At 42.1% G+C, this 13,557-nt stretch overlaps 1 protein-coding gene across 1 annotated transcript in view; it reads left to right on the forward strand.

The window, feature by feature from the left end:
• Positions 1 to 12,896, forward strand: part of XPNPEP3 (X-prolyl aminopeptidase 3) — a 289,754-nt gene extending 276,858 nt beyond the window's left edge. Inside the window, exon 10 of the mRNA XM_053721392.1 lies at positions 12,441 to 12,896. Within this exon, the coding sequence (XP_053577367.1) occupies positions 12,441 to 12,604 (164 nt within the window). The 3' untranslated portion in view covers positions 12,605 to 12,896. The remainder of the gene's footprint in view (positions 1 to 12,440) is intronic.
• Positions 12,897 to 13,557: the final 661 nt, after the last annotated feature.

Consider the following 13,557-nt stretch of genomic DNA (forward strand, 5'->3'; position numbering starts at 1 on the left):
GGCTTCAGCTACTTGCTCCATATGTTTGCAGTTTTTTTAGCACGCGTTAAGGGTTATTTCTTTCTAATGACACGGTGAGTCCACGGATCATCATCAATTACTGTTGGGTATATCACTCCTGGCCAGCCGAAGGGAGGCAAAGAGCACCACAGCAGAGCTGTTAAGTATCACTTCCCTTCCCACAACCCCCAGTCATTCTCTTTGCCTCTAGTGCAAGGAGGAGGTGAAGTAATGAGGTGTCCTGATTAAGATTCTTCTATAAAGATTTTTTTTATTTTAAAGACAAGGCAGGATTGCTCTGATCTTCCATCACAATTTGGGTCTAGCTGTACTCCACGTTAGTCTCTTCAGCAGGGTTGTGGTGGCTTTAAAGCAGTTAGGAACTTGTAATTGTGCTTTGCTGCGTTTCCCTAACATGTTGCTTCCCTAGTATAGAAAGCCTGAGTAGGCTTACTCTGACATTCTTTTTACACAGGTCTCTAAGGAGCAGCATCCTCTCAAACTTTGACTGCCGGACGACTAGAATGCAGGTAAGTGCCTTCTGTTCTTCTGGGGCTAGAAGGCTGGCACTGAAGGGGTTAAGGACCCTCTGCTTTTAATGGGATGATTTCGGCAGTGGCAGGCACATTATGCATAGACATGGAGACTGTTATCCTCATTCACAAAGAGGGAGGAGTTAACTACCTTGGGCTAATTTTTTATATATTGGGGCCATTGTATCTTCTAGTAACGATGATACAGGGACTGTTGGGTGATTGTGATTGATGCCATTTGCAAACGTAGTGGTGTATATGCAGGGATTCCCCAGCTCTGTTAATATTTTGTCATGCTCAAGTTTCCCTTCTAAGACCTACAAAATGCTTCAGTTTAAGGGAGATGGTCGACGGCATTATGTTCTTGCTGTGCCGACCTTTACGGAGCGGCACCATTTTTGAGGTTAAGTACTTGATTTCCTTCTCTGACCCGCTATCCAGCATGAGAACAGAACAGAGCTGACAGCTGCCTTCCTCCTTATTGATCGTTTTTCTCTATGGAGACTATTTTCAGTGTGTGTGTGAGGGATTATTTTTAAGATTATCCCTTGTTTTTAATTTTGTCAGTCGCAATCGCATATTTTCCCAGATTTTCAGTGTAATTCAAGTAGGACTAAAGGAAATTATGCATCCATTTTTCTTCATGTGCATCTCCGTAATAACCTGTCTTCTTTAAATATCATGGTGCTTAAGGTAGTAGAGGCCATTGATATTCTGGTTAAGAGAACTTAAATACTTAATAAGGATAGCTGTACATTTACAAAAAAATTTTATGGACAAGTCTGCCCTCCTTTTGGTGCGACGTCTTGTCGGATTCCATTTTGGTGGACTCCATGAGGAGATCAATGTTAGAAAGACTGTTAGGCCGATACTTTCTTTCTGTTGCTGCTGTTTTGTTCCTTGTAGCACAGGAGTCTCCCCCTTTATCCTCCAAGTAGGAGCAGTCCAAGTCCTCTGGGATTCCCAGTCAGTCTTCGATAAGGGGGAAGTGCAGTCCTAGCCTGCCGGGCATTACAGCTGTTCAACTGAGAAGCCTACTTGTGGCTTAGTTGTATAGTCTAGGCCTTATAGTTCTGCTATGGCAGATTACATTTTTAGGATTCCTCCAAATCCACGCTTCTGGCGTTTCCCTTTTTAAAGGGACAGTCAACACCAGAATTTTTGTCGTTTAAAAAGAATAATAATCCCTTTATTACCCATTCCCCAGTTTTGCATAACCAACACAGTTATAATGCACGTTTTACCTCTAATTATCTTGTATCTAAGCTTCTGCTGACTGCCCCCTTATTTCAGTTCTTTTGACAGACACGCAGTTTAGCCAATCAGTGCTCAGTCCTAGGTCACTTTACGTGCATGAGCTCAATGTTATCTATATGAAACATGTGAACTAATGCCCTCTAGTGGTCAAAATGTATTCAGATTAGAGGCAGTCTTCAAGGTCTAAGAAATTAGCATATGAACCTCCTAGTTTTAGCTTTCAACTAAGAATACCAAGAGAACAAAGCAAAATTGGTGATAAAAGTAAATTGGGAAGTTGTTTAAAATTGTATGCCTTATTTAAAACATGAGTTTTTTTGGACTTGACTGTCCCTTTAAGGATGAGTCCTTGTTTGGACCTGGTCTGATGGTATTATTCTCTGACTTGCGGGCGAAAAGAGTTTTTGCTGTCACTTGTCAAGTGAGTAAGACTAAAGGAATTTTTTCCTTTTTCCTGTTTCATCAGGGGTCATGTCTTTTAGACCAGTCTCAGATTTTTTTTTCTCTGAGGCAGATTTCTCTTTCTAGAGTATCTGCGATTCAGGTATGATGAGACTCTTCCTTGAAACAGGGTTCAGGACGTTCTTTCCTGGGGAGAGTTTCAGCCCCTGTCTGGGAACGGGAACTGGGTTTTTATTTCAAGTATCTCTGGTGCTTACCTTCAAAATAATATCCATTCTCTTTTGGTTCTGGGTCTGTTTGTAAGAACATAGACCGGAGGGATGTGTGTTTATTGTTCCCATGTTTTGGGATCTTCGCTAGTTTATTGATTCAGCAGCTGAGAAAGACCTTTAGGTCCTGGGGTAATACATCTTCTGGACTATAGATGGTTCAGGTGTCATCCTTCCTTCGAACTCTCTCTTTTTCAAGAGATTTTGTCCAATCTATGTTCCCATGGATGGGAAATGAACCTGGAGAAGTCTTCCGTGTTCCATCTTCATGGGTGGACTTTTTAGACTCTGTATTTAGAAAAGGTTTCTGACAGAGGTCAAAATCAAGGATTTATTCCTTTTCCTCTCTGCAGTCTGTCTAGCCTACAGCAAGCTCTAGTTGTCCGGTAGATGGCTTAGCCTTTTACAACAAGTAGGTTGGGAGTTAGTATCTATCTGCAGCTGCATTTACTTCCTTTTTTAAGCAAATCGATATAGGAGGGAATTGGTCTTATGGTTTCCATGGTCTTTATTCCTTTTGCTATTTTCCATAAGATGGAAGACATTCGGATCTGTCTCAAAGAATAGATATAGGTCAGTCAACAAGGGTCTCTTTACAGTAGTTTTTTTTAGGAATATCTATCTCAGGGCGCGTGCTTCTGGAGATATTCCTGGGTGATGTATCCACGGATGCCAACCTGCTGGGCTGGTATGCTGTCTGGGTTTTATTAAAATAATGGACTCAGGAGTGTCTGCTCTTCTCTTTAACGTTTGGAGTACAGAACAATTTCAATGCTCTGATAGCCTGGCCTCTTGGCAACAGTTGTTCTTAGCTTGGTTCCAGTCGGACTATATCACCTCTTGGTTTAGATCATCCATCAGGGAGGAACTTGGGGTTCCTTAGCCGTATTAAAGGTGACTTGGATTGTTCAGTGCGCGGAAGCTCACAATTGATGTATGTAGTCCAGAGGTTGACAGTTTCTAGGTAAATCTTCAAATGGGGAGTCCGGAGTGACCTCTTAGGACGTTTCGGCAGAACGCCAAGTTTCCAAGGGACGGTTACGGTCAAGTGATCCACTGACCGCCTTGATTGATGTTCTGGCATTTTTTTTCTTGGATTCAGTCTGGCATACCTGTTGTTTTCTCCGTTTGCTTCCCCTCCGTGAGTCATTGCTCGTATTCAACAGGAGTGAGCGGCGGGGATTCTCATAGCCTCTACGTGACCCTGCAGGATCTGGTATGCAGACCTATGGGTAACGTTGTATCTTCTCTTTGGCGACTGCACCTGAGGATGGCTTTCTGGGTCAGGATCCCTTTCTTCATCTTGTTTCCCTGATGCTGCCTACTTGAAGTTTGAACACTTGGTTTTGTGTTAGCGTGGGATTCAGAGTCAGTCATTGAGACCATGACTCAGGCTTGCCTTCCTTTCTCTAGAAGAATTGCCATAGAATATGGCGTATTTTTCTTTATTGGTGTGTATCCAAGGGTTCTTTTGGAGTGGAGTCAGGATCCTATAAATCTGTCCGGTCTCTAGGATGTCTGGAGGCAGTCAGTACACTGAGGGGTCAGATTCTGCTTTGTCTTTTTGGCTACTTATGCATCTGGCGGTTGTGCCAGATGTACAATCTTGTGTCAGGCCTGGCTAGAATCAGGCCTGTCCTTGATGTTGGTTGCTCCCCATTGGAGCATTAACCTTGTTTTTGTGGTTTGTGGCACATTCTGTAGATATTAAGTGTTATCTAGGAAGATTATCTTTGCTGCTCGGATAGTCTCGGAACTCTCAGCTTGCAGTGTGTTTTGCCTTATCTTATCCTTCTGCAGATATGTTGGTTCTTCGTATTGTTAGGTTTTCTTCCTAACTTGTGTTGGATGTGGATATTATGAAGGAGATTGTTGTTCCTTGTCTATGTCCTAATCTGTCTTACCATAAGGAACGTTGGTGGCACAACTTGAATGTTGTGCGGGTTCTTAATTTCTTTCTACAGGCGACTGAGGATTTTAGCCAGTTTTCTGTTTGGTTGTTTGTTTCTCTGGGACAACTACTCTTTCCTTTTGGTTGTAAGTGTGATTAGTTTGATTATGAGACTGCTGGACAGCAGTCTCTTGAGAGAATTACAGCTCTTTTCTCTTGTTAAGTGTATCCAGTCCACGGATCATCCATTACTTATGGGATATTCTCCTTCCCAACAGGAAGTTGCAAGAGGATCACCCACAGCAGAGCTGCTATATAGCTCCTCCCCTAACTGCCATATCCAGTCATTCTCTTGCAACCCTCAACAAAGATGGAGGTCGTAAGAGGAGAGTGGTGTTTTATACTTAGTTTATTTCTTCAATCAAAAGTTTGTTATTTTTAAATGGTACCGGAGTGTGCTGTTTATCTCAGGCAGTATTTAGAAGAAGAATCTGCCTGCATTTTCTATGAAGTAACTAAGATCCATGGCTGTTCTCACATATTCTGAGGAGTGAGGTAACTTCAGAGAGGGAATGGCGTGCAGGTTTTCCTGCAATAAGGTATGTGCAGTTAATATTTTTCTAGGGATGGAATTTGCTAGAAAATGCTGCTTATACCGGATTAATGTAAGTAAAGCCTTAAATGCAGTGATAGCTACTGGTATCAGGCTTATTAATAGAGATGCATACTCTTATAAAAATGTAATATATATAAAAACGATTAACATGCCAGCAAACGTTTTATGTTTGGTGACTAAACTTATTGGGGCCTAGTTTTTTTTCCACATGGCTGGTTTGATTTCTGCCTAGAGACGGTTTCCTGAAGCTTTCCACTGTTGCAATATGAGTGGGAAGGGCCTATTTTAGTGCTTTTCTGTGCAGCTAAAAATACTGACAGACATTCAGCTTCCCTCTGCATGATACAGGACATCTCTGAAGGGCTCAAAAGGCTTCAAAGTCGTGTTTGAGGAGGGTAACAATCACAGTAGACAGTGGCAGTTGTTGTGACTGTGTTTAAAAAACGTTTTTGTCATTTATTATTCTATTTTTGTTATTAAGGGGTTAATCATCCATTTGCAAGTGGGTGCAATGCTCTGCTGACTTGTTACATACACTGTAAAAATTTTGTTAGTGTAACTGCCTTTTTTCACTGTTATTTCAAATTTTGTCAAAATTTGTTTCTCTTAAAGGCACAGTAACGTTTTTTTATATTGCTTGTTAACTTGCTTTAAAGTGTTTTCCAAGCTTGCTAGTCTCATTGCTAGTCGTTACAAACATGTCTGAAACAGAGGATACTTGTTCATTATGTTTAAAAGCCATGGTGGAGCCCCATAGGAGAATGTGTACTAAATGTATTGATTTCACCTTAAACAGTAAAGATCAGTCTTTATCTATAAAATAATTGTCACCAGAGGGGTCTGTCGAGGGGGAAGTTATGCCGACTAACTCTCCCCATGTGTCGGACCCTTCGCCTCCTGCTCAAGGGACGCACGCTAATATAGCGCCAAGTACATCAGGGACGCCCATAGCGATTACTTTGCAGGACATGGCTGCAATCATGAATAATACCCTGTCAGAGGAATTATCCAGATTGCCTGAATTGAGAGGCAAGCGCGATAGCTCTGGGGTTAGATGAGATACAGAGCGCGTAGATGCTGTAAGAGCCATGTCTGATACTGCGTCACAATATGCAGAACCTGAGGACGGAGAGCTTCAGTCTGTGGGTGACGTCTCTGATTCGGAGAGACCTGATTCAGAGATTTCTAATTTTAAATTTAAGCTTGAGAACCTCCGTGTATTGCTTGGGGAGGTATTAGCTGCTCTGAATGACTGTGACACAATTGCAGTGCCAGAGAAATTGTGTAGGCTGGATAAATACTATGCAGTGCCGGTGAGTACTGATGTTTTTCCAATACCTAAAAGGCTTACAGAAATTATTAGTAAGGAGTGGGATAGGCCCGGTGTGCCCTTTTCCCCACCTCCTATATTTAGAAAAATGTTTCCAATAGATGCCACTACACGGGACTTATGGCAGACTGTCCCTAAGGTGGAGGGAGCAGTTTCTACTTTAGCAAAGCGTACCACTATCCCGGTTGAGGACAGTTGTGCTTTTTCAGATCCAATGGATAAAAAATTGGAGGGTTACCTTAAGAAAATGTTTATTCAACAAGGTTTTATTTTACAGCCCCTTGCATGCATTGCGCCTGTCACTGCTGCGGCGGCGGCGGCATTCTGGTTTGAGGCCATCCATACAGCTCCATTGACTGAAATTGTTGACAAGCTTAGAACTCTTAAGCTAGCTAACTCATTTGTTTCTGATGCCATTGTTCATTTGACTAAACTAACGGCTAAGAATTCCGGATTCGCCATCCAGGCGCGTAGGGCGCTATGGCTCAAATCCTGGTCAGCTGATGTGACTTCAAAGTCTAAATTACTCAACATTCCTTTCAAGGGGCAGACCTTATTCGGGCCTGGTTTGAAAGAAATTATTGCTGACATTACTGGAGGTAAGGGTCATACCCTTCCTCAGGACAGGGCCAAATCAAAGGCCAAACAGTCTAATTTTCGTGCCTTTCGAAATTCCAAGGCAGGTGCAGCATCAACTTCCTCTGCTTCAAGACAAGAGGGAACTTTTGCTCAATCTAAGCAGGCCTGGAAACCTAACCAGTCCTGGAACAAAGGCAAGCAGGCCAGAAAGCCTGCTGCTGCCTCTAAGACAGCATGAAGGAACGGCCCCCTATCCGGCGACGGATCTAGTAGGGGGCAGACTTTTTCTCTTCGCCCAGGCGTGGGCAAGAGATGTTCAGGATCCCTGGGCGTTGGAGATCATATCTCAGGGATATCTTCTGGACTTCAAAGCTTCCCCTCCACAAGGGAGATTTCATCTTTCAAGGTTATCTGCAAATCAGATAAAGAAAGAGGCATTCCTACACTGTGTGCAAGACCTCCTAGTAATGGGAGTGATCCATCCAGTTCCGCGGACGGAACAAGGACAGGGTTTTTATTCAAATCTGTTTGTGGTTCCCAAAAAAGAGGGAACCTTCAGACCAATTTTGGATCTAAAGATCTTAAACAAATTCCTCAGAGTTCCATCTTTCAAAATGGAAACTATTCGGACCATCCTACCCATGATCCAAGAGGGTCAGTACATGACCACAGTGGACTTAAAGGATGCCTACCTTCACATACCGATTCACAAAGATCATCATCGGTTCCTAAGGTTTGCCTTTCTAGACAGGCATTACCAATTTGTAGCTCTTCCCTTCGGGTTGGCTACAGCCCCGAGAATCTTTACGAAGGTTCTGGGCTCACTTCTGGCGGTTCTAAGACCGCAAGGCATAGCGGTGGCTCCGTATCTAGACGACATCCTGATACAGGCGTCAAGCTTTCAAATTGCCAAGTCTCATACAGAGATAGTTCTGGCATTTCTGAGATCGCACGGGTGGAAAGGAAAAGAGTTCTCTATCCCCACTCACAAGAGTCTCCTTCTTAGGGACTCTTATAGATTCTGTAGAGATGAAAATTTACCTGACGGAGTCCAGGTTATCAAAGCTTCTAAATGCTTGCCGTATTCTTCATTCCATTCCGCGCCCTTCGGTGGCTCAGTGTATGGAGGTGATCGGCTTAATGGTAGCGGCAATGGACATAGTGCCATTTGCGCGCCTACATCTCAGACCGCTGCAATTATGCATGCTAAGTCAGTGGAATGGGGATTACACAGATTTGTCCCCTCTGCTAAATCTGGATCAAGAGACCAGAGATTCTCTTCTCTGGTGGTTGTCTCGGGTCCACCTGTCCGAGGGTATGACCTTTTGCAGGCCAGATTGGACAATTGTAACAACAGATGCCAGCCTTCTAGGTTGGGGTGCAGTCTGGAACTCCCTGAAGGCACAGGGATCGTGGACTCAGGAGGAGAAACTCCTTCCGATAAATATTCTGGAGTTAAGAGCAATATTCAATGCTCTTCTGGCTTGGCCTCAGTTAGCAACACTGAGGTTCATCAGATTTCAGTCGGACAATATCACGACTGTGGCTTACATCAACCATCAAGGGGGAACCAGGAGTTCCCTAGCGATGTTAGAAGTCTCAAAAATAATTCGCTGGGCAGAGACTCACTCTTGCCACCTGTCAGCAATCCATATCCCAGGCGTGGAGAACTGGGAGGCGGATTTTCTAAGTCGTCAGACTTTTCACCCGGGGGAGTGGGAACTCCATCCGGAGGTGTTTGCTCAGTTTATTCATCGTTGGGGCAAACCAGAGTTGGATCTCATGGCGTCTCGCCAGAACGCCAAGCTTCCTTGTTACGGATCCAGGTCCAGGGACCCAGAAGCGACGCTGATAGATGCTCTAGTAGCGCCTTGGTTCTTCTACCTGGCTTATGTGTTTCCACCGTTTCCTCTGCTCCCTCGACTGATTGCCAAAATCAAACAGGAGAGAGCATCAGTGATTCTAATAGCGTCTGCGTGGCCACGCAGGACCTGGTATGCAGACCTAGTGGACATGTCATCCTTTCCACCATGGACTCTGCCTCTAAGACAGGACCTTCTAATACAAGGTCCTTTCAATCATCCAAATCTAATTTCTCTGAGGCTGACTGCATGGAGATTGAACGCTTGATTCTATCAAAGCGTGGCTTCTCCGAGTCAGTCATTGATACCTTAATACAGGCACGAAAGCCTGTTACCAGGAAAATCTATCACAAGATATGGCGTACATATCTTTACTGGTGTGAATCCAAGAATTACTCATGGAGTAAGGTTAGGATTCCTAGGATATTGTCCTTTCTCCAAGAGGGTTTGGACAAAGGATTATCAGCTAGTTCCTTAAAGGGATAGATTTCTGCTCTGTCTATTCTTTTGCACAAGCGTCTGGCAGAAGTTCCAGACATTTTGTCAGGCTTTGGTTAGAATTAAGCCTGTGTTTTAAACCTGTTGCTCCCCCATGGAGCATAAACTTGGTTCTTAAAGTTCTTCAAGGAGTTCCGTTTGAACCCCTTCATTCCATTGATATTAAGCTTTTATCTTGGAAAGTTCTGTTTTTGATGGCTATTTCCTCGGCTCGGAGAGTCTCTGAACTATTTGCCTTACAATGTGATTCTCCTTATCTGATTTTTCATGCAGATAAGGTAGTTCTGCGTACAAAACCTGGGTTTTTACCTAAGGTGGTTTCTAACAAGAATATCGATCAAGAGATTGTTGTTCCATCATTGTGTCCTAATCCTTCTTCAAAGAAGGAACGTCTTTTACATAATCTGGACGTAGTCCGTGCCTTGAAGTTTTACTTACAAGCTACTAAAGATTTTCGTCAAACATCTTCCCTGTTTGTCGTTTATTCTGGACAGAGGACAGGTCAAAAAGCTTCGGCAACCTCTCTTTCCTTTTGGCTTCGGAGTATTATACGCCTAGCCTATGAGACTGCTGGACAGCAGCCCCCTGAAAGAATTACAGCTCATTCTACTAGAGCTGTGGCTTCCACCTGGGCCTTTAAAAATGAGGCCTCTGTTGAACAGATTTGCAAGGCCGCGACTTGGTCTTCGCTTCACACTTTTTCAAAATTTTACAAATTTGACACTTTTGCTTCTTCGGAGGCTGTTTTTGGGAGAAAGGTGCTTCAGGCAGTGGTTCCTTCCGTTTAAGTTCCTGCCTTGTCCCTCCTATCATCCGTGTACTTTAGCTTTGGTATTGGTATCCCATAATTAATGGATGATCCGTGCACTGGATACACTTAACAAGAGAAAACATAATTTATGCTTACCTGATAAATTTATTTCTCTTGTAGTGTATCCAGTCCACGGCCCGCCCTGTCATTTTAAGGCAGGTCTAAAATTTAATTAAACTACAGTCACCACTGCACCCTATGGTTTCTCCTTTCTCTGTTTGTTTCGGTCGAATGACTGGATATGGCAGTTAGGGGAGGAGCTATATAGCAGCTCTGCTGTGGGTGATCCTCTTGCAACTTCCTGTTGGGAAGGAGAATATCCCATAAGTAATGGATGATCCGTGGACTGGATACACTACAAGAGAAATAAATTTATCAGGTAAGCATAAATTATGTTTTCTCTAGTGCTGTATCTGCTTCTTGGGTTTTCAAGACTGAAGCTTCTGTGGATCAGATTTGCAAGACTGCAACTTGGTTCTCTCTGCTTACATTTTTCGAATGTTTTACATTTGATAGTTTGCCTTGGCTGAGGCTGCTTTTATTGTGTGTGCAGACCTTACGTAATGCGGCACTTAATTACTGATATATACTGTGTATATATAAACATTTATTGTGTGTGTAGACCTTATGTTATGCGGCACTTAATTACTGATATATACTGGTGTATATATAAACATTTATTGTGTGTGTAGACCTTATGTTATGCGGCACTTAATTACTGATATATACTGTGTATATATATATATATATATATCTATATATAAACATGTATTGTGTGTGTGTAGACCTTATGTAATGCAGCATTAATTATTGATATATACTTTGCATATATAAACATTTATTGTGTGTGCAGACCTTAGTTTATTTTGAACTTGACTGTCCCTTTAAAATTACTGCCCTATCTGAATCATGACAGTCTATTTAAACAACTTTCCAATTTACTTTTATCACTTTTATCTGCAGAGGGTTAGATACAGGGTAATCGCAGAGGTAAAAAGTATATTAATATAACTGAGATAAGGAGCAGTCTGCAGAGGATTAGATACAGGGTAATCACAGAGGTAAAAAGTATATTAATATAACTGAGATAAGGGGGCAGTTTGTGATTACCTTGTAGCTAAGCCTCTGCAAACTGCCCCCTTATCTCAGTTATATTAATACACTTTTTACCTCTGTGATAACCCTGTATCTAAGCCTCTGCAGACTGCTCCTTATCTCAGTTATATTAATATACTTTTTACCTCTGTGATTACCCTGTATCTAACCCTCTGCAGACTGCTCCTTATCTCAGTTATATTAATATACTTTTTACCTCTGTGATTACCCTGTATCTAACCCTCTGCAGACTGCTCCTTATCTCAGTTATATTAATATACTTTTTACCTCTGTGATTACCTTGTAGCTAAGCCTCTGCAGAGTTAAAAAGTATATTAATATAACTGAGATAAGGAGCAGTCTGCAGAGGCTTAGATACAGGGTAATCACAGAGGTAAAACATATATTATTATAACAGTGTTGATTATGCAAAACTGGGGAATGGGTAATAAAGGGATTATCTATCTTTTTAAACAAACATTCTGGAGTTGACTGTCCCTTTAAGTGATCACTTTGAAATTACATTTTGTGAGTTTGATACCGGTGGGAACTAGAACTTACTATGGGGCCCATTTCTCACCTCCGGATGGAGCTTGAGGGCCAGAAACAGCAGTTATGAAGTCTAAAGACCGCTGCTCCATAACCCGGTCCGCCTGCTCTGTACCCGATCAGGTTGATTGATATTTCCTTGCTGGCGGCTGATTGGCCGCGAATCTGCAGGGGGCGGCGTTGCACCAGCAGCTCACAAGAGTTGCTGGTGCAATGCTGAATACGGTGAGCGTATTGCTCTCTGCTTTCAGCGAGGTCCGCTAGACCTTTGATAAATATCCCCCATTGTCTGTACTTGTCACATGTTTGGCTGGGGGGGTAACCTGAGGTCAGGAATTGATGATCATTTTACAGAGGAAAAAGGTTATAACGGGTTTATCCTGCAGTAGATTTAACTTGTTCACTGCTGAGTCAAAGGAGTTAAAATCAAACGTTTATTTTATGATTCAGACACAACATACAATTGTCTAATTTATTTCTATTATGTTTGTTTCATTCTCTTAGTATCCTTTGAAGGAGTAGCAATGCTGTACACACTGGGTAATAACTGGGTAATAACGTCATATGTGCCGTCACTTGTTAGCAGCTCCTGAGCCTACCTGTGTTGCTATCCTTTGTTGAAAAGCATAGAGAACAAAGGAAATGACATAATAGCAAAGTAGTTAAAATCTGACTTTACTGCCCTTTAATTTATGTAGCCTCAGTTGGTATTGAGAAGAGATGGCATCATTAACTCTTTGTGTGCTAGGTATCTATATTCCGGATGATGACTCAGCCACTCCCATGAAATACAGAGGTCTGGGCATCCGAATTGAAGACGACGTGGTCATCACAGAGCAATCACCCATAATCCTTTCTGTTGACTGTCCCAAGGAAATCCACGAGCTGCAGCAGGTCTTTGGCAAGAGCTGATACTCCAGAGTCTGTGATATTTCCCATTCCTTTTTATGAAAGAGAGTAACTGTATGTGGCAAATGATTTTATTTAGACAGGAAAACATTATTGCAGCCTGGGCGGATATCTGTGTGTTGTATTTATTTTATATAATCTCAGCAATAGACAGATGTGCGCAGGAAAACGTTATTGCCGCCTGGGCGGATATCTGTGTGTTGTATTTATTTTATGCAGAAATATTTTATGAACAGTTTCCTGTTCATCAGATTTACAAAATGGATTTTAAAAATAAAATTGTAAAGTATTTTTACCTCTGGTGTTTGGTCTCAATATTGTGCAAACATTTTTTCCTACACGTCACTCCCTAGGGCAAGAACGGACATCCCCTTTTTAGCAAGTAGCTATCAACACTGAGCGTTTTTGTGAACGTCCATCATATCATACGGAGGGGAGTGAAATGGGCATGTGGGACATTTCAGTTTTAAGTAGCAGCATTTTTACAATATATTTCCATTAGTAAAAACATAATTTATGTAAGAACTTACCTGATAAATTCATTTCTTTCATATTAGCAAGAGTCCATGACCTAGTGACGTATGGGATATACATTCCTACCAGGAGGGGCAAAGTTTCCCAAACCTCAAAATGCCTATAAATACACCCCTCACCACACCCACAATTCAGTTTAACGAATAGCCAAGAAGTGGGGTGATAAAAAAGTGCGAAAGCATATAAAATAAGGAATTGGAATAATTGTGCTTTATACAAAAATCATAACCACCACAAAAAAAGGGTGGGCCTCATGGACTCTTGCTAATATGAAAGAAATTAATTTATCAGGTAAGTTCTTACATAAATTATGTTTTATTTCATGTAATTAGCAAGAGTCCATGAGCTAGTGACGTATGGGATAATGATTACCCAAGATGTGGATCTTTCCACGCAAAAGTCACTAGAGAGGGAGGGATAAA

This window comes from Bombina bombina, chromosome 7, assembly GCF_027579735.1.
Source record: "Bombina bombina isolate aBomBom1 chromosome 7, aBomBom1.pri, whole genome shotgun sequence".
Classification (NCBI taxonomy): Eukaryota; Metazoa; Chordata; class Amphibia; order Anura; family Bombinatoridae; genus Bombina; species Bombina bombina.